General features: G+C 36.2%; 1 protein-coding gene across 3 annotated transcripts in view; it reads left to right on the top strand.

Moving 5' to 3' along the window:
• Positions 1-20,727, top strand: part of LOC127495656 (dihydropyrimidine dehydrogenase [NADP(+)]) — a 146,399-nt gene that overhangs the window by 13,596 nt on the left and 112,076 nt on the right. The window contains exons 1-3 of one of the 3 annotated variants that reach the window (XM_051862600.1): positions 1,921-2,088; positions 12,786-12,896; positions 18,957-19,039. In XM_051862600.1, coding sequence (XP_051718560.1) covers positions 2,050-2,088; positions 12,786-12,896; positions 18,957-19,039 — 233 coding nt within the window. In that variant the 5' untranslated portion in view covers positions 1,921-2,049. Of the gene's footprint in view, positions 1-1,920; positions 2,131-12,785; positions 12,897-18,956; positions 19,040-20,727 lie in introns of those variants that run through there. The other 2 variants (XM_051862601.1, XM_051862599.1) reach the window with 2 other exon arrangements.

The raw sequence follows: 20,727 nt of genomic DNA, 5'->3' as shown, positions 1-20,727 counted from the left end.
CTGTACTACTACAGCTGCTTGATTATAATGATATTCTGACCCCTGCTGATTCTAGAGGATCCACAATCCCTCTGATCAGTAAGTTGCCTCAGGCTTATCAGCTCTCAGCATGAGGAGGCTGCTGTCCCGAACATAAATATTAGATTTGAAAAATATAGGCCGAATATGAATCTAAACGAGAGCAAATAGAAAATACTGTTTGGGATGTTGTTTTAGTTTTTAAGATTATTTATGTGTTGTTATTTATATTTGTACTGAAAATTGCATTCAAAAGTGCACTAAACTCTGCGTTTGTGTTCTGATACTGTGATTATAATGAGTGGCAAAAATAATTGTTTTGAGAGAATGACTAACATTGTGTTGAATGATTATAATGAGTGATAAAAATAATTGTCTTGCCATAAAACACAACATTTTGTTGAAGGCTACATAGACGCTGCAAAAAACACTTGAGGCGCAAACACACACCACACACACACACACACACACACACCGAGAAGCTCAGCTCAGCTCCAGAGTTGCAGATTTGAAAAATAAAGCTCCTCAGCAGTCGGCAGGTGTTTGAACATCAAGCCCTGCTCACGTTTGGCCTGCTGTGTTGGGTTGGAGAGAAACCCGCTCTGACTGCAAAGACGAGAGATGCAAGCAGGCAGGAGGAATAAACACTAGAGAATGGAAGGTGAAGTGACCTATTTCTAAATGTGATGGCAGAAGTGTCTACATAAAAATAGGAAAACAAAGCTTCTTGTCTTAAGGCTAAAGGGAATTACAAGTCATTCTGTATGTTCATTCTCTCACATATAAATGAACGTACTACAGCACAATATTATGATGAAAAACACATCTGTTGGAAATATGTACATTTTATAATAAAGCAGAAATCTATAAATGGCTTTGTGTGATGATTTACTGCACTCTGACATTGTTTAGACACATTCAAATACACTGATTTAAATAAAAAAGTGATGTATGAACATGAGGTGGATCATAGATTAATCCCAACTATTTTCATTTTAATAAAATTTTACATTTCCATATTTGATTCTATAGCTGTTAAAGCTAAACTATGTGTTAAAAATGTCTTAACTTTAACAAATTGAGAGTACTATACTTGAATATTGCATAATACCACAGCTCAGAGATATGGTAACTTGGAGTCATCAGACTTTGAACCTCATGGTTTACTGAGGAAAGAAAGAGGGGGAGGAGCCAGTGACATAGATTGGATAAGCCACTCCCCTTACTGTGATACTGGCTCAAAACATTTAACTCCTCATTGCACTCTGAGACTGGCTGAATTAAACTTCCCAATGCCTAGAGTTATTCATCTTTCAGTGTTCTGCCCCCATAAGGTATTTTCAAATATCATATCTGACCCAAGCCACATAAAGAAGTAAAATTATATAAACTTGCAAATTATGACAATTTTCAGATTAAATCTGAAAAATGGCAATATCACAATATAAAATAGATAATGTACAATTTCAAAACATTACGTTAGTATACTGGTCTGATGACTATATATTTGAATATGTATGTAAGCTTTATGATTATTCATTAAATTAATAGTCCCCATTAAATTAACAATTACTATAAAATAATAATATAAAATTCATATAAATTCATAAAAAATAATACAAATGTATACATGAAAATATAAAATTGATTAATAGGTAATAAAACCGTGTGCACGTGCAGCCGAGCTTTACCTTCAATGTAAACTTTGACCCTCTAAACTTCGTCTGTAGAAGGAATAAACCATTTCACTCAGAACATTTCGCCTGTTCGTGTCAATTAAAACAATTAATGGGTTGAAAAGAGACACTAGATGTGAGTAGCGTTGGTTTAAGAATAGCTTTTTATCATGCCTGCGTCAAAACAAAAAGTTCACAGCTGCTGCTGATGTGAGATGTGTGCGGTGTCATAATGGACTGGTCGCGTGTTTTAGGCGCGCTCACTAAAGTTCTGAGCGCGTGCTTAGATCTTGTCAAGAGCTCTCGCGTCTCTTAACGGAGGAGAGATCGGATCATATATTGCAGACCGGACATAATGGCTACTATGTTGAGCAAAGAATTACCGGATATCGAGGTAAAGCTACACGCAGAGTGTTACTGAGCTTTGTATATTTCGGTAAGACGTTTTTACACGCTTATCTGTTGCTAGCCTATTTTTGGGCACGTGTCCATGGTTTAAAGTCAGGTAAGGTGATTTGTGTGGGAGACTGCGAGACAAAACTTTGAAAGTTGCACTGTTGTGCAAAATACAGGCACATCGAGGAAGAATAACAATAAATAATAAAACATTTGATTTTAATAAAATAAAAATATTCACTTTTTTATGCACTTATATTATAGTCTAATTGTTCAGCATGGCTATTTTCAACCTAAAAATAAATAAGAGGTTATTGCACAGCAATGTATTGATGGTGATTATGGAATTGTTATTGTAAATTATGATTTTGTTTATCAGTTTCTAATTTCTGCACTTAATTAGCAGTTTTAGGTTACATGGAAAAAGCTACATACGAGGATTTTCGTCTCCAGTACTTAAAACTCTTAAATCCCACTGAATGTTTATTAAATGGTGGATATGAATAAAGGGTCAACTGAATAAGACTTGTGTACTGCTAGGAAGAGATTTCAGGACCTTGGACAGGGACTCACTCAGTAGTTGAGATCACAGTACAGTGTTCAACACTGATGAAGCCATAATTAGTACCTTAATGAAAATGTACAGTTCCAATTTAGGGATCATTTCCTCCAGATAAACAAGTGTACAGCCACGTATGTTACACATTTTCTTCTGATGTGCAGTGCACTTTAGAGACAACAATCCCTGTGATTTGTGAGCAGTGCATGGTGGCCTACATTGTATATAACTAGGATTTGTTTTTCAAAGCAAGTGTACAGACATTGACATGTCAGTAGCTTTTTATTCCTTCCTTTTTATACTCTTAAATAAAGACTGTTAAATCATGTTTTGTTTCTATCAAGTGCACTTAAGCAAGCAGGTTGCTAATTTAGTGGTTAAATTAGTCTGGAAAAACAGAGGCATTGGGTGTTTTTTTTTAAATACTTCATGTCCCTGAATTAAAATCAATTAACTTAATCAAAACATAATTGAATGTTTTAATTTTATGCCTTTGAAATGGTGGAGTATTTTAATTTAGGCCCGACAGACCCTTCCTCGACTTCAGTGTCTCTGGGTGCTTTTCAATCAGCTCCCTAGCTTTGAGCTTGTGAGTCAGTATATCGTGTACACAGATCTGGGCACTGGTTAGGACCCTGGCTTAGTAGACACTGGGACAATGGTTACTCAATTTCTGGTGACATGACTATGTACAACATCAATGTACAACATTGTAGAACAGGCATTGTAGAACAATTTTAGATATTTTTTTAATTCTGTTTAAACACATTATTCTGTTACATGTCGTTACAACTTTTCAGTCGAATAGTCTAAATAATAACTAGATGTGTTTACTACCTGCTTGCATATAAAAAAAAAAACGGTTTGCGCTTCAGAAATGTGATGTAATTTCCGGTAAGCGAGCATAGTGAGCATCGATGCTCGCTGGTTTTTGTGGTGCATTGTGGTATTTTTCAGGGAGCGAACGTTCCAGTGCACTGGAAGGATTTTGCAATTGAGACAGCCCTTAAAATGGCCGACTCCCTATTCAGTGCCTTGACTAGGGAGCTGATTGAGACGCGCCCTCTTTATTTCCAATATTAGTTCCAGCTGTCCGTAGCATTTGCCATGTTTGATCTAGCATTAGCACATCTGATTTACATGAATCCTATCTGTTAGCGTTGAGCCTAAGAGAACATCTTGGTATGCACAACACATGCCGGATGACATCTCTGCTCAGGTGAGATAAAGCTTTCTCTTTTAAGTTGAGCAGATATGGGCATTGACTTTCATAGAGAAAATAGAACTGTTACTGACGACTCTCATTAGCATTTCTATTCATGAGTGTTATGACTATGGCAACGTGACCTTGGCGTGCAGAGTGCACTTAAAACGTGCTCTAAACGACTCCTGTCTGCCACTGAAAATACCTCACTAAATGTCATAATAATGGCTGTCCGTGGGGCAATTAAATTGGCCATTCATTTTGGCAGTGCTGTCAGACGTCTCATTTTAATATCCTGCTTTTCCAAGAGCGCTAAACGTGTGCCTTTGTGTGTGCTCACGGATTCATTAAAAAATCCTCCGGGATGGCCATCAGTGTTCGTTAAAAACCAGATTAATGTGGCCGCTTACACAAAGGGCTACGGCTTTTTATGGAAGGCCCCGAACCCCGACAATGACCACTTCCTGATAACGAGTCAAGTACCGTGATAGAAAATTGTCGACTTAAAAGCCAAAATTGCAATATGAACGTTATGAAAGCCCCATTAGCTGACAGACATCCATATCATGGATGTCAAAGTCAGATGCTGTACCTGCTGGAGCTTTTATCCGTGCCATAAAAAAGAAGTCCTTCTCAAGTTCAGGAGGAAACTTGGGAATATTTATAATCCAGTAATGGTCTGCAATTACATGTGGTGCTTACAAAGACGCTGACCTCATGACATATGCTACTGATGTAAGTGCTTATATAAATGGTTACATAGTAGTGGTTGAATGGAGTTGATTTGTGATCCGTACGGACCAGGCCCCGCAGTTAAGCGCGTATGTGATTTGCGGATAATTTGCTAATTTTAACCATCATCGAGTGAAAGTTTATCATTTGCACGTGTTTCGTCTTGTCCATTTACATAATCAAGTGATTTTAAACCATTGCAGCACAAGAAGAGGCAAAAAAGAACTCGCATGGTGTTATCTGTGGGCACACAGCCACACACACCTGAAATGCGCACACACAAAGACAGGTGGTTTCAGATAGCGCGTGAACACAGAATCAGTTCCTCTTTTGCATCTTCTTGCGCTTGAACAGACAAATACACACAAAATTATTATGTTAAAATACCCATCAAAATATTCTAGTAAACACCGTCGGTTATGTCTTAAGTGAACGTAAATAGTTGAGAAAGAAATCAGATGTGTATCATTATATTGGATCCGTGCATTCTGTCTTAAAGTGACAACAGCCTATAAATATCTGCTGCTAAGTCATTAATGTTAATCAAACAACAAAACAGCTTTAAAAAAAGATTCATCTATTTTTAATTTATACAGTGAATACTATAGTGTTACATTTTGCCCTAATTATTATATTTCTGTACCTGAATACTACAATTAGACCTTACTTTATTTATAACTTTGTTATATTGTATTTATCTATGCTTGTAATTAGTGAATTTGATCTTATTTTTTTACTGACTGTTCACTTGTCTTTAATAATATCTGAACTATATTAGTTAGGCTAGTAGTTTTTGCTGTGACATCAAAGTACTTAAAGTATGCTTTAAGTAATAAACAGAAAGCAAAGTTACATTTGCCCCCCCCCCCCCCCCCCAATTATTTTGTTCTTGCTGCTATGTGACTCAAAAACCGTAATATTATATATATATATATTTACATTTATATTCAGATTTCTAGGTTCCAAATAATAAAAAAGCAGATGATATTCCATTGTTCTATTGTGTCTGTCTGTGTGTGTGTGTGTGTGTGTGTGTGTATATATATATATATGTATATATATTACACCATATGAAAAGTTTGCAGAATACTTTTTTTTTTGATCTGAAGATACAAGAAAATAAAAACATTTAGTCTTTAAATTTAACATTGTTGCATAAAAAAAGTAAGTGTTTGAAAGGACATTGATGAGCCAGCAACCCTTCAGCTTGGTTATCATACTATCATCCACTCAACCGGTTCATGACCCTAAGTCAATGATTATCCCAGGCACTAGTGAGTGGTATTAAGAAATCTGTTCACAAACAGCCTGTTCAAACCCTTTGGACGACATGGCAGGCCTCTCCTCTGGAACGCAGGATTTTGAACTTGTTCCACCCTGTTACCTTTCACTTAGTGTGAAATAATAAACATTAATATATAGATTTTCTCAGTCTGCTCCTAGTCTGGTCCAAGACTGTCTCTTAAGAACTAGTCTAAGTAGCACTTAGCCAACCAGTCTTCTTTTCGGACCAATATAACTGACTGAAGTTATTATGACTAACTTGTAAGGCAAGTCTAATCAGTTTATGCAACCGGCCACAGGACTGAGGCATTTAAGACTTTAAAGGCAATTTGTTTTATAAATACTTTTTGTTATACTGGTTGAAACTCTTTACATCCTGATAGCAGTCAATAATAGAAGTTGTCTAAATATCAAAACATGTACATCTTCAGTAGAAGACTCAGGACCACAAAAAATGTCCGACCAATCATTGCATTCGGTCCGATACGATGTCCTACCTGCCTATCAACACATGTATTTCCATACCTCTGCGCACCCTGCTCAAATGTCATCAGCATGTTGTAGACACAGTCACCGTCCGCCGTAAACAAACAGCAGTCATCTTTTACAGTTCCTCCTAACCCAAAACAACAAGCTTATGCTGCGGTCACGCCATGTCGTAACCGTAATTTCGAGACCCGTGACGTTCTACCCGGAGCTGTTCACGTCCTCAGACTGGGATTTATGCGTTTCTATGTCAACACTGTAAACGGCGAAATGAATCTGCAGCAGTCAGGTGGTACAAGTAAGAGTTGTTTACGTTCATTATTATTGTAATGTTATGTGCTTTGAGACATGAGGTAATTTAACACCATCTCTCGTCTTGTGACACTTTGCAAACTCTGCTGTGTGCGTTCATGTATTTTGAAGGAGGCGTGCTTTGGAGAGCGTTCTGAAGGTAGGGTGGGATCTCATGCTTTTAAAGCTAGCTTGCTATCGCTAGCCACTCTGAAATTGCCTACCCTACCTTTAAAGAGACAGTCCACCCCAAAATAAAAATTCTGTCATTATTTACTTTCCCTCACGTCGTTCCAAACCTGTATCACTTTTTTCTTCCAAGGAACACAAAAGAAGGTATTTTGAGAAATGTCTCAGTGTTGTTTTATCCATATAATAATAGTCAATGATTGACTTTTGACATTGATTTTCATTGCATGGACAAAAACATTTTTTCAGTATGTCTTTAATGAATCATTTTAGGAATGTTTAATACCTTTTTAATCAAAATAATGTGAAGCATGTGTGAACATGGTTGGTCGAAAGTATATCAGCAGGCCTCTCATAGATGCCTAGCCGATGATCAGCCGTGCGTTTTTGCGTGAATCAACTACGTTTCACTCATTACAATGTCTGAAAATTGAATAGAAGCTTCAGGAGACCTTTAGCTGAGCAAGATGATGTTGATGCCAAATGATCTGTATTGCACTCTATAATTATGTTACAGGACTAAATGATATTCTGGGCTTGTGCTGAACATTGCTGGGCTGCTGGAGCACTGTGGCTTCATTGCAGCTATGGAGGATCAATTCCTGTATTGATTTCAGGCAAAAAGACTAGGCAAGAATCTCTGTAGATTGTGTTTAACTATTCCGCCTTAGGGAGGGAGGGGGCTGTGTTATGAAAGATGAAGTGTGCTTTGGAAAGGGGTCAAGTTGCCTACATTGAGATCATTGCATAAATGCTTTTAGTTATGAATTTGCTCTTTTCTGCATCTGGATGATGTTTCATTAGTATTAATTATAGTAGAGAACACACCTGAACTCATTTAGACAGAGACAAAAGCTTGCTTTTAGTGTTCTGGGTTGCTGTCATTTATAAATGTAACATTTAAAAGTGCCATTTAAAAGTTCACATTGGGGTTCAAAATCTAATTTAAAACTTTACTTAAACATATTGTTTTAGGACTTTGAAAAATGTAAAACAAAGAAATGTTATTAAATAAACAAGAAAATAAAATAAGATATATTTAAGAGTTCTAGGTCACAAACAATAAAAAGCAAATTTGTGACATTCATCATGTGAATCTTTGAACAGATGGTCAGATGTTCTTCAATTTAAGATTATCTATACCGTATATAAAAATTGACTCACCCTATGAAAATGCGTGCCGAATCCTTATGACTGACATCAGACTACATCATTCCCTATCATTTGATCATATTCGCTATTCTTTTTCTGGATAGGGAGCAGATTTTGCTTACTTTGGCAGGAAAAAGCCAGTATTGATTTGTTGTCTCAGTGGATCACTATGACCAGCAGAGAGTGATAAAGCCAGTCTCCAGAGCTCTCCCTGTGGAAATGAAACACAGCACATCACATGCAGCTTAAAATGCATTCTCTTTCTAGCCAAAGCCTGGCATGCTTTAATGAAATGTATACACTTGCTCTTCAGTATGCGATTCTGCTATGATTTCATTCTGTTCAATTCCACAGCTTTATTTTTTCTCAACTCAATGCTGTGGTATTTTGAGAGGAGAAACCTACCTCACAGATGAAACTCGAACCTTGCTGACATTTTAAAACAGGATTTATTTCAAGCGACCAAGCGATGTAGCTTGTTGTGAACATAGTTCAAGCTCATAAAGGCTTACTGTATATATCTGGGAAAAGAAACCCGTGATATCTCACCAATTACCTTACGCCCTTTACAATCGAATACACAAAAAGCAATAACTACGCATAGTGACCCTCTGTTTGGTCATAAAAGTGGGCCCACACTTTCATTTCCATCTTTGTTCCACTAAAAGCCTATTTGACATGAAATAGACTATGATTTCCATCTAGAGCTAGTTCAACCGTCACAGAGGGACTTTAGAAGAGATATTGATCTCTTCTTATATAGATCTTTTCTTCTTATGGATGTGTTTCCTCTTACACAATATTGATCTAATTGGCAAAGGTGCACAATGTTTTTCATTGCTTACAAGAAACAGCCTTCACTCTAAAATCATTGTCACTCTAAACATACTGGGCATGTTTCTGTACTGGCTTTGATTAAGTGTTCTTTTTTATCATTAATACTTGTTTGTTTTTCCTTTTTGGCTCTGTGTGCCACTTTGAGGTTGCCATCCATAGATTTTCAAATCTGTTCATCTGCGACTGGTCAAACATGGCTTAACTCACTCATTATTACTTTTGCTTCTCAGACTGAGCCTATTATAGCAAATAAACAGTAGTTTGACTGGCTCAGTTATCAGCAGTCCCAGCAAGGGAACAATACTGTGCAATCCTGATGTTTTTTGTCATGTCACTGAAATGAATGAAAATAAAGAAAATTTCCTTTAAACATTGCTATTTAGGATTATAAATTCCATCTAGTTCAAGCTGCTTGCCGAAGTCACAATTAAATTATATTTCAAATCAGCAACAAAATCTGACATGAAATGTCCCAAAAATGCTTTATTAAAAGGGCTGTCTTTTTTTAGCAGAAGCAATAATTCAGATAAGATTATAAAATAATGTTAACTTAAAGCCACAATATGTAAATTTTCGCCGCTAGAGGTCGCTTATTCAAAACAAAGGCGTAGCTTGATGACGCCTTGATTTTGCAGAATCATGGGGTGAGTTGTCTTCACGTTTACAGCCGGTGGAAAAGAATCGGGATGGGACTTGGGCAGAAATCATGTTCATGGATGAGATTATTAACGTTACTGTAGTATGAAGCAGAGCAGGGCTGAGTGCTGCGAGAGCTGAAACGAGCGCTGTTTTATCATATTAGATACATTTGTGTGTTGAAAGTTGTTATAATGCTACTCTATGCGTTCACTTATTGCACACTGCAGTAAGCTAGATCGATATTAGGAATGGTAAAAACCTGGTATTTGCTGTAAATCAAGAAAATGAGATTTAAAAAATAACACTTACTGGGCCCTATCATACACCCGGCGCAATGTGGCGCCAGGCGCGACGCAAATGTTTTTTGCTAGTTTCAGCCCGACACAGTTATCATTTTCACATCCTGCACCACATTGTTTGAATAGCAAATGCATTTGCACCTATTTGTGCACCCATGGGCGTGCTGGTCTGAAAACGAGGTGTGTTCAGGCGCATTGTTAGCGCGTTACTATTTTGAGGCAACTGAAATAGACTGCGCCGTTGACCAACTGAAATCTGGTCTAAAGTCAATGGCGCAATATTTCTTTTGTTATTTAAAGAGTGTGTTAGTAATATCGTTAAAATAGGGCCCACTGTGTTGAGCTATATAACATGATTAGTTTTCTGTCGGTGAATGTATCCATCCAAACAGTTGCTCACCTGCCTAATAAAACAAAATATACTAAAGCATCTTTGGTGTTTCCATGGTTTCTACAAAATAAAACCGGAAATCGAGGGTAACACAGTATGATGTCATTGATAGGCGACGCATGGACACAGCCCGTGTCCTGGTTAAAATTGCTTATTTCTCTGGATTTAAACATTCTTGGAAACATTTGGGATACAATAAGTACACAAGTCAACAAAATATATAACAGTGTTCTAGTGGTTTTTTGATATTTTAATCCAAAAATCCTACATATTGTGTTAATATTTAATGTCCATGTTTTTATTTATTCGACAAGTAGCCATGTAATAAGCAATACAGTCAGCCATTCATCATCCAGCATCGATGTCTTATCGTGGTTTATTTTACGATAATGGCTGGCTGACTGTTATGTGTATGTTCAATTGCTGCTTCATGCTTGCCATAGTTTTTACTCCTTATGTTTTGAGGTTTGACAACAAATGTAAGAATACTCCATGATCGAACATTGCTGTCAATTTCATTCATACTAGTAGAATAAAATTAGAATAAAAAATAAAAATATGAAAGTTTCATGCAAGACCTACCTTTCCAGCTCAGTGCTCTATACCCCCAACAAAACTAAGAATGATTTACACATGCTACATATTAATAGTGTTATCAATAATTTATCCCTCCATGCTTCTAAGAGTAAATGGAAACAGCCTGGAAGGACTGTTTCCTCCCTCTCACTATATTTGTTGTCAAACATATTTCTTTACAAGTCATTCGGAAAGTTTTGTAGCATAAAATGGCAAAAACAACATTGAAATTTGTTTAGGGAATGGTGCATGACTGATTGTAAATTGAATTAATTGGATAAATATTCACACAGATAACACAGAGAGCCACCACAGCGTTCAAGTGTCATGTCAGGATTTTCTGTCAGTGTCCTTTTTTTGGGTGAAGGTTTTTCTGACACCTGGCTTGTGGGCTATAATGCCAAAGTGGCTTATTTCAATTTGCTCCTGGCCTCCTGTTCAGGCCTTTGTCAGATAGTGTTTCAGCACAGTGAAATGACTGTGGACATGGTATTCTTTTACACTACGAAGAGCATGAAATTGGTATTAGTGTGATGGTAATGGTTGCTTCTCCCTCACTTGTTCTCCTCTCTCTCAGTAAACTGCCTGTTAATTGTGTTTGCCATTAAAAGATCCCACACTGCTGCCTGCCTTCAGCTCCTCGAGTGTGGTGGGGTGATTTGACTGGCAGGCGTGAAGGTGCCGTGCGGTGCGTATTTGAAATGAAGGTTGCTCCTGAATCAAATGATGATGGTCCCCATCATGGCTCTCATTTCACCCCTCTTTATTGGCCCCGCTGCACTAGCGTTCTAATCAGTGTTGTCACAGACGGCTTTGAAGGACCTTGGCTTGAGCAGGCTTTGTAGTTCATATCAATGTTTTAAAATGCTTTCATGTTTGTGGAACACAACAGCATGATTATCTTTGCTTTTTCTTCAGTTATGCTGTAAAACTAGACATATTATTCAGTGTTGGGGAATGTTACTTTTAAATGTAACTGTTGCAATATTGAGTTACTCTGGGGAAAAAAAACAAAAACAACACTTTTTATGCAAAGTAAGTCTTAAGTTACTTTTGCTTTACTTCTAACTGTCAGTGGAGGTGCTTTGGAGATGTTCAGCTTACAGCCATTTTATATATTGGAAGTAGGGATGCACTGATATGAAAATTTTGGTCGATACCGATAACTGATATTTCTTTATATTTGAAAGCTGATAACCGATATATTGGCCGATAAATCTAAATCCATTTTTTATATAATTTTTGAGAGCCTGATTACAAAGACAAAAGTTTCACCATTAAAAGCCATGTCCCAAGCACACAATTATAATGTTCTCATTATAATTTTATGTAGCCTATATGACAGACAAACTATATTTTCCTTTTGGAAGTGACTCCAATCATATTTCAAGCAATTCAAAATCATCATGGTGAACTGTGCGCATCTGAAATGTTTCAGCTGAAGGAAATAATCCATTTTTTATCGGCTTTAATTTGTCGGCCAAATTTTCTTATTGGGCCAATAACGATAACATTAAAAATGAACTGGTTTGGGGTTAGTTACTTGTAATTATGCATAATTTACTGTTATTACTGTTACTATTGCAATGTATAATTTCACTATATAAGCACAATTTTTATTCCAACATAGGTGAGGGAAGGGTTTTCAGTTCATTTGTCAGTATATAAATTATTTAAAAAAAAAAAAAAAATGAAAGTGCACTTTCATTTGTGAAAAGTAACTTGGCTATTATGGTGTGAATTTAGCAAGTAATGAGTTACTTTAGTAACACTAATCTGATCAATAATCTAATGAAAATAATAATCCGATTATGTAATATGCATCAACTGTAATAGCATATAATAACATATCATAATATTGCAATATGAATTGCATTTCAGAGACAGCGTGTTAAAGAGTATGTAGAACCATTACAGCAGTCATACGTTTACTTTATCCTATAGTTTATTTGTTCTGCATTCAATGAAAAAATGTTACACATCATACCATAATGATCATGCATTGATAAGTCCTTTGAACTTTTAATGATTTTCATTATGTATAACTGTACTTCAGAGTATCCTCGCCTTGAACCCAAGGGTGAAGACTTATGCAAATCTCCATTCCACTGCCTCTAAGAAGAATGAGAAGAAGCACTGGAAGAGAAACCCAGAGAGGAGCTGCGATGTGAGTATTGTTATAAATAAATAAATAAATAAGACAAGCTCTGCTCATGGGCTGGCTGAAATAACTCATTTTTTTCAAAACTCTCACATACTGCTGCCTTTGAGTTTTAGATTAAATATTAAAGAAACAGCCAATGAGAAGAAGAGTCCTTGTCATGGCATTTCAAACTTACATGTCTTTCCTTGTTTGTGAAATGTTTACATGCTGCCAATTGTCACAATGCGTTATAGTCACAATGTACACAATGTAAATTAGAGGTAAAAGAAGAATAACTATAACCCATTGAGATGTTAGGGCTGGTTCTCTGAATCCCCTGGAAGCTGTAGCCCTAATATCCTCTTCTGTGAGCAAACTTTGTCCCAGTTTACCGATGATAATGAGTACTCTGTGATGTAGTTTATGGTGTGGTGATTCAGTGATTATGTCGGTGATGGCTGTGATCATATTACTCTGATGAGCAGTAATAGGGCCGAAGATTATAATTCTATAATTAGTTCCAGCCGCCTAGTTTGTCCAATTATTGTAGAGATTCAAATTTTGACTCTTTCTGCCCTTTTGCTTACAATTTGTCAGTGAGTAATTCTTTAGCACTCATCAGAAAACTGCAGCAAAAGCCTAAAGGAGACATTATGAAAATGCATCATAAGCAGATGCCCCCCCCCCCCCCCCCCCCCCCCCCCCAAATCCCCCAAGTGGATTAAATATTCCAAATTTCCTCTCAATTATTATCATATCCTGTGAGTCAAGGCTCATAAGCATATTCAAATGTTCATTTTAAATGCTATTTCACCATGTGGTGACTGTGTTGATGAAATACCAAATCTTGTTTCCAGAGCTTGCATATTAATTAGCTGTTAAATTATACTACCAATTCCCAGCACTAAGCATTTTGTCTAATTAATAATAATAAAGCCCCCAAGATGTTGGATTAGACTAATCCTTTGCAGGGGAAAATGCTACACATAATTTCAAGAGAAAATGTCAATGGTTATCCCAGTCCCAACAATGCCTCGGTGTAATTGGAAATGTAATTATGTTTCATTTTACCACACAGATGAGTTTTAATACCACACAGAAGCTTTGAGATTAGTCTACTGTGACACAGGGTTGACCAAGGTCAAGTATTTTTGCATTTGAAATGACAACACAAAATAACACATGGTGCTCTATATGCTTTAATAAAATTTGCTGACGACAGACACTTCTCAAACTTCATTATACATTGTATGATGATATGGTTGTTTGATTTGTTGACTAGGCTACACATCTGAGAGGAGACAGTTACATATATATTACCCATCTTTAAAAATTATTTCCATTTATATATACTGTTTACTTTATTATTATTATTATTATTATTATTATTATTATTATTTTATTCAGTACTAAGTTCTATCAAGGTAAATATCATCAATATTGTTACCGGTAACAGTACTGATACCTCTATTGAATGTAAAGTTTTTGCAGTTTCTAAAGATCAAGTATCAAAAGTACTTCAAGATTGATCCACCCATCCCTATTGCTGACATGCAGTTGTATTATGTGCTGTTAACAAATGTTATGCTCATCATGGAGCAGTGTCAGATTGATCGTGGAGAGAGTGAAAACATGCTCCAACTTTCAGAAAACCTGCGCCTCACTCCAGGCAAAACCACACAACTCTTCTTCTCCACACCGCTCACATATTCTGCGATCAAGTAAAAACTATATATAGTCAGATGTTTGAACATGGTGAGTTTATCATATATTCTGTGAAATCTTTTGAGTGGTATCAATAATACCAGCAAATCCTTCTCGTGGCAATCAAGGCATCACATTGAGGCTCCGTTTTAAAAATGTAAGTTGTGCAATGTAAAACAGACTGTATTCTTGATTTGTCTCTTGTGAATCTGCATCTTGGCAGAGGTTTCTGCAACACAAGGTTGCCAGTGGAAGAAAAGAATCCAGTGGAGGTTCATAAAATAACTATATCAGAATATCAGATGGCTCACTGGATTGGTTTCTTATTCACCACCCATCTGTGTTATAATAAAATGTAGTAACTCTCTCTCATGCCATAAATTAACTCAGTCTGTGAAATCGAGTTAGCCTCAATCTCAATCGTGTTGTGATTTTATTTTCTTGGCGCCTCAGCCGCATATATGTGTGGGGGAATTTCCTGGCTGCTCATCCCTTTGAATTTCATTAAATAGCTTAAGTCAGTTGTCACAATGGCTTCTGTGAAACTGTATTAGCTTATGGAATAAAGAAAACAGCTTAAGCAGCTTGAACTTTGCTTCCTAAAAAGGGAGGGGTGGGGGAATCCTCTTTAATGTTTCTCTGATAATGTCAGCCATGTCATGTTACAGTGTTAAATGGCACCAATTAATCCTTCCGTTTTAAAGTAGAAACTCATAAATCTTTAAAAGCAGGATAATCTCTGAACAGTCTACTCAACGGCATAATCCTACAGTGCGGTCATATTTAAATCTACAACATACAGAATATTCTGTATGTTCCTTAAGATTTATTACTATTTGGAGGATGTTTGGTTATCTTTGTGAGTTAATGATTGTTATGTTTCTCTCCTTAGCAGTGGTCAATATAAGCAGCATATTTGTAATGTTTAAAAAAAAAAAAAAAAAAATCAGGGTATGGCCCTCTATTTAAGATTTAAAACAAAAATGAAGTCAAAACAAAAGGTTGATCTTCAAACACTAGACCGTTTTAATTCTTCATATTATATTAGAGACATTTCAGAGTCAGAATGCTTTTTTTCAACTGCTGCAAAATATATAGAAGCTTGAGCATTTAAGACATACTGCTTCATCACATATAGAATATATAAAATTTCCCATAACAGATTTATACAGGTGGAGCTGGGGAAGGTGGAGGGTGAACCATAGTGAATGCCCACCACCTATTTAAATGTTGAGCAGCAAGCTCACTAGTTGTAGATGTGACATGAACTAATCAACTTGTGCCAACTTGGGTTAGTTCACCCAAAAATGAAAATGATGACACCCTCATGTCATTCCACATCCGTAAGACCTTCGTTCATCTTCACAAATCAACACAAATTAAGATATTTTTGATCAAATCCGATGGCTCAGTAAGGCCTGCATCGCCAGCAATAACACTCCCTTTTTCAATGCCCAGAAAGCTACTAAAAACATATTTAAAACAGTTCCTGTGACTATAGTGGTTCAACCTTAATATTATAAAGCGACTAGAATACTTTTTGTGCACCAAAAATAACAAAATAACGACTTTATTCAACAATACCTAGTGATGGGCGATTTTCAAAACACTGCTTCATGAAGCTTTGAAGCTTAAAGAGTTTTGAATCAGTGGTTCGGAGTGTGTATCAAACTGCCAAAGTCACGTGAATTATTGAAGTTTCAAAACAATGACGACATTACGAAGCCTTGTTTACTGAAATCATAGGATTTTGGTGCTCTGAACCACTGATTCGAAACAAAAGATTCGTAAAGCTTCGAAGCTTCATGAAGCAGTTTTTTTTTTTTTGAACATTTTTATTTTGAACCACAAAATAGCATACAATACAGTATAATATTAGTTTTTAACATGTTAGTCCATATTCCAACAACCTTGACAATTATGACATTTTAATTACATCAGACACATTATCTAGAGAATAAAAACAAATACACCTAGTACAGGGGTAGGAAGAGTTTTAAAAAAAAAAAAAAAAGGGAAAATTATAGGGAAAGGCGGAGAAGAACACATGAAGGATGTGATCATATAGCACAAGATCACTGGAGTATTAAAGGCATTACAGGAGCCCACCTCATTAAGAAATTAGTTTTCTGAAGTCGTAATGAATATGAGATTTGTTCCATTTCATACAACTCCCATACTTTTTGAATCCAGGCATTGTATGATGGGGGGTCAGGTTTTAACCATCTGCATGTAATACATTTGATGGCTGCAGTAAATAGAATTTGTACTAAATATTTTTTAGCTCTACCCTCAAAGCCCTCTGGACACACACCTAGAAGGGCAATTATAGGGTCTTCAGGGATTTCAAAATGGAAGATTTCTTTAAGGGCGTCAAATATATCTTTCCAATAATTTCTTAATTTTGGACATGACCACAAAATATGGGTGTGGTTGCCAACATGCTGGCCACAGTTTCTCCAGCACTTGTCTGAGCAGGATGGATTCCATTTTGCAATTATCTGTGGAGTTCGAAAAAATCTGGTTATTATCTTCCATTTGAATTCCCTCCAGATATTAGAGTTGGTCACAAGGTGTACCTCTCTGCAAACTTCCTCCCAAGTTTTGAGACGAACTGTTTCGTTAATTTCAGCCTCCCATTTCTCCATTATCTGTAATGTGTTATTTGGGTTCTTAGATAGAAATAACAGATATATTTTAGAAATGATCTTTTTGACCGCATGTCCACTTTGTATTTCTTTAAAAACCAATTCTTTTGGAGAGGGTTTTTTTTTAACAATTTCAAGATCCTTATGTGTTGTGAGGAAATGTCTCAATTGTAAATATCTAAAATTCAGACCTTGGGAGTGTAAATTCTTTTCTAATCTGATCAAATGATTTAAGTGTATCATTGTGAAATAATTGGTGAAGATAATTAAGTCCATACTGAGACCACTTTTTTAAACCCACATCTGTACGAGATGGTGTAAAGTCATTAAGATAACCAATACTTGCTGCTGATGAAATTTTTTTAGACAAACTAAATAATGTTTGTATAGTTCTCCAGATTTTTAAAGTAACTTTGGTCCATTCACCCATGGAGGTGTTTTTTAAAGAAACACTGGAAAAGGGTACTATTTTTAGAGGCATGGAACAGAGGCTATTTTCAATATTGACCCAACGAGTTTGTGTATCTTCACTCATCCATGAATTTAGGGGCCTCAACTGAGCTGCCCAAAAGTAAAACTTAAAGTTTGGGAGTCCCAGCCCACCACTTGTTTTTGGTGACTGTAATATTTTAAACCTTATTCTTGGCCGTTTTCCTTGCCAAATAAATTTAGAAAGCATTTTATTCAGCAAATCAGAGGTAGATTTTGGCACTTCAATAGGTAACATCTGAAACAAATAGAGTAATCTTGGCAGGACATTCATACGAATAGATTCAACACAGCCAAAGAAGCAGTGTTTTGAAACCGCCCATCACAAGATATTGTGGAATAAAGTCGCTATTTGTTATTTTTGGCGCACAAGCAGTATTCTCATCGCTTTATAATATTAAGGTTGAACCCCTGTAGTCACATGAACTGTTTTAAATATGTTTTTAGTAGCTTTATGGGCATTGAAAAAGGGAATGTTATTGCTGGCGATGCAGGCCTTACTGAGCCATCGGATTTGATAAAAAATATCTTAATTTGTGTTCCAAAGATGAACAAAGGTCTTACGGGTGTAGAACGACATGAGGGTGAGTAATTAATGACAAAAGTTTAATTTTTGGGTGAACTAACCCTTTAAGGACCCGTCAGCCTGCGTCATCTGGAGTTTCATGACAGAACTTGGTGTTTTACCCAAAAATGAAAATTCTGTCATCATATGCTCACCCTCATATCGTTCCAATTTCCAAAACAAAACTATATGACTTTTTTCTTCTGTGGAAAATAGTAGATTTTTTGGAGAAATTGGTCTCTAAAACTGTTTGGTTTCCAGCATTCTTCAAAATACCTAGTATTGTGTTCCACACAGGAAAGAAAGTCATACAGGTTTTGAAATGATAAAAATTCTTAATAAATATATGAATTATTGCATGTTTAAATTTACGCTAACCTAAACTAAAAGTAAAACAATCGTAAATCATTTCAGTATTTATTGTATGAAAAGTATTTATTCACAGATGTCCGTCATTCATAAAATGGTAGCTATGAAATTAGCCTTAGCATTACAAAAGTGCTCTTGAAAAGTACATATAGAGTTACTTTAATAAATGTCGACCTCACTGTAATAAATTCACTGTGTAATTAACACACTGACATAAATGTAGATATTTTTGTTAAAAATACACCCTAAAATTCAGGAAATGTGCCACTTTGTCCCAACAATGTCTCTGTGTGTTTTTCACTCCCACAGTCTTGTGTGAATTTGGAGAACAACTTTGATGACATCAAGCACACGACTTTGAGCGAGCGTGGGGCACTTCGGGAAGCGCTGAGGTAAGCAGGTCTCCATGGCAACAGTCACAGTCAATGCAAAGAGGAGTTTCGGGTGGGCAGCCGAAGGAACGTGTGTGCATGTGCGTGCCGTTTCGCGAGGTGAGGACGAGTAGCGTCGTAAGTCATTCTTCATTATTGAGGGAATAGAGGGGTGTACAGGCAGAACTCGGCTCTGCTTTTCTCAGGGATTAATTTGTCGGAGGGAAGCCTCCCTCTGGGCTTTGCCTTGACTCTTCAACCCTGCAGTAGATGCTAAGGCTCAGTGCACAGTGAAAAATGTAAATGTTTAATTTGTTAGTTGAAAATGCTTTTGGGGATCCCAAGACAACATCAGAATACTTGATCATGAGGACCTCTGGTGTTCTGGTGTAGCTTTCTGTTTGTAGTCTTAAAAACAATGCAAATGATAAAAGCCTTATAAATAATCTGGATCTAAAATATATTAAGTATGATCTTCATATGAATAAGACTGTGTGCTATTAGGACTGTTCCCCACTAACATATTTATTTCTGTACCCATGTTAACAGGTTACAGCAAATAGCGTGTAAGTGCTGTGTAGCAGAAGTGTAGTGAAAGTTGAGCTGTTGAAAGTTGAGTCTATTTTTGCACGAGAGACCTGTTTATCAATATAAAGAATGAACTATTCATTCATTGATTTAAAACATACATAGTTTAGGGTTGTTCTGACTAAATTGCAATGATTAAGTTGTATATAATCTACATTTTGGCCCTTGGGTTTTATTCTGTGTAAATTAATTACCGTATAATGTGATCTCCTCCTGTAATTAGATTTCATAATGGTATAGTTTGTAATAATTCTCAAAAGCTCACTCCCAACAAACTTTTTATAAATTATGGCTGATATTAAAGGAAATAAATATAAAGGAAAAACTGAATGTGGTAAACCATATCACTTTATTTTCTGCATAGAGCGTGGGTCTGAGTGAATATTTACAATGTATCTATGATGATTTTGCAGACAGTATCAAATTTAGCAAGGATTTTTTGTTTGGCAGTGTCATTAGATTACTTTTGCAATCAGTTCAAAACTCTCATTTAACTATATTTGTGTCATAAAAAAAAAAAAAAGTTTCATGAGAGCATTTAATATGTTTTTAATATATTAAAGGGTTGGTTCACCCCAAAATGAAAATTATGTCATTAATTACCCTAATGTCATTCCAAACCCTGTAAGACTTTCGTTCATGAAAGATGTCTCTGCAACTTGATCTTTGACGCTTCAAAAAGTTCATCGGAAGAGATCGGAAAACTAATCCATATAAATTGAGCGGTTTAGTCCACATTTTCTAAAGAGACACGATTGCTTTTTATGATAAACAGATTTAATTTAGGATTTTACTCGCATTTAAACTTGATCAGCGAACATAAACAGATGCTTTACCGAACGTAAATGACGCACAAGAACAAACCTCTTCCGGAAGCTCAAACGTGCTGCGTAACACACGAGAATGAACCTCACTGGTTACACAGCAGTTTTGAGCTTCCAGAAGAGGTTTGTTCTCGTGCGTCATTTACGTGAGGGTGAGTAATTAAAGGATTAGTTCACTTCAGAATTAAAATTTCCTGATAATTTACTCACCCCCATGTTATCCAAGATTTTTATGTCTTTCTTTCTTTGGTCGAAAAAAAAAAAGGTTTTTGAGGAAAACATTCCAGGATTTTTCTC

This window comes from Ctenopharyngodon idella, chromosome 15, assembly GCF_019924925.1.
Source record: "Ctenopharyngodon idella isolate HZGC_01 chromosome 15, HZGC01, whole genome shotgun sequence".
Lineage (NCBI taxonomy): Eukaryota > Metazoa > Chordata > Actinopteri > Cypriniformes > Xenocyprididae > Ctenopharyngodon > Ctenopharyngodon idella.
This window is presented reverse-complemented; position numbering and strand designations above follow the sequence as displayed.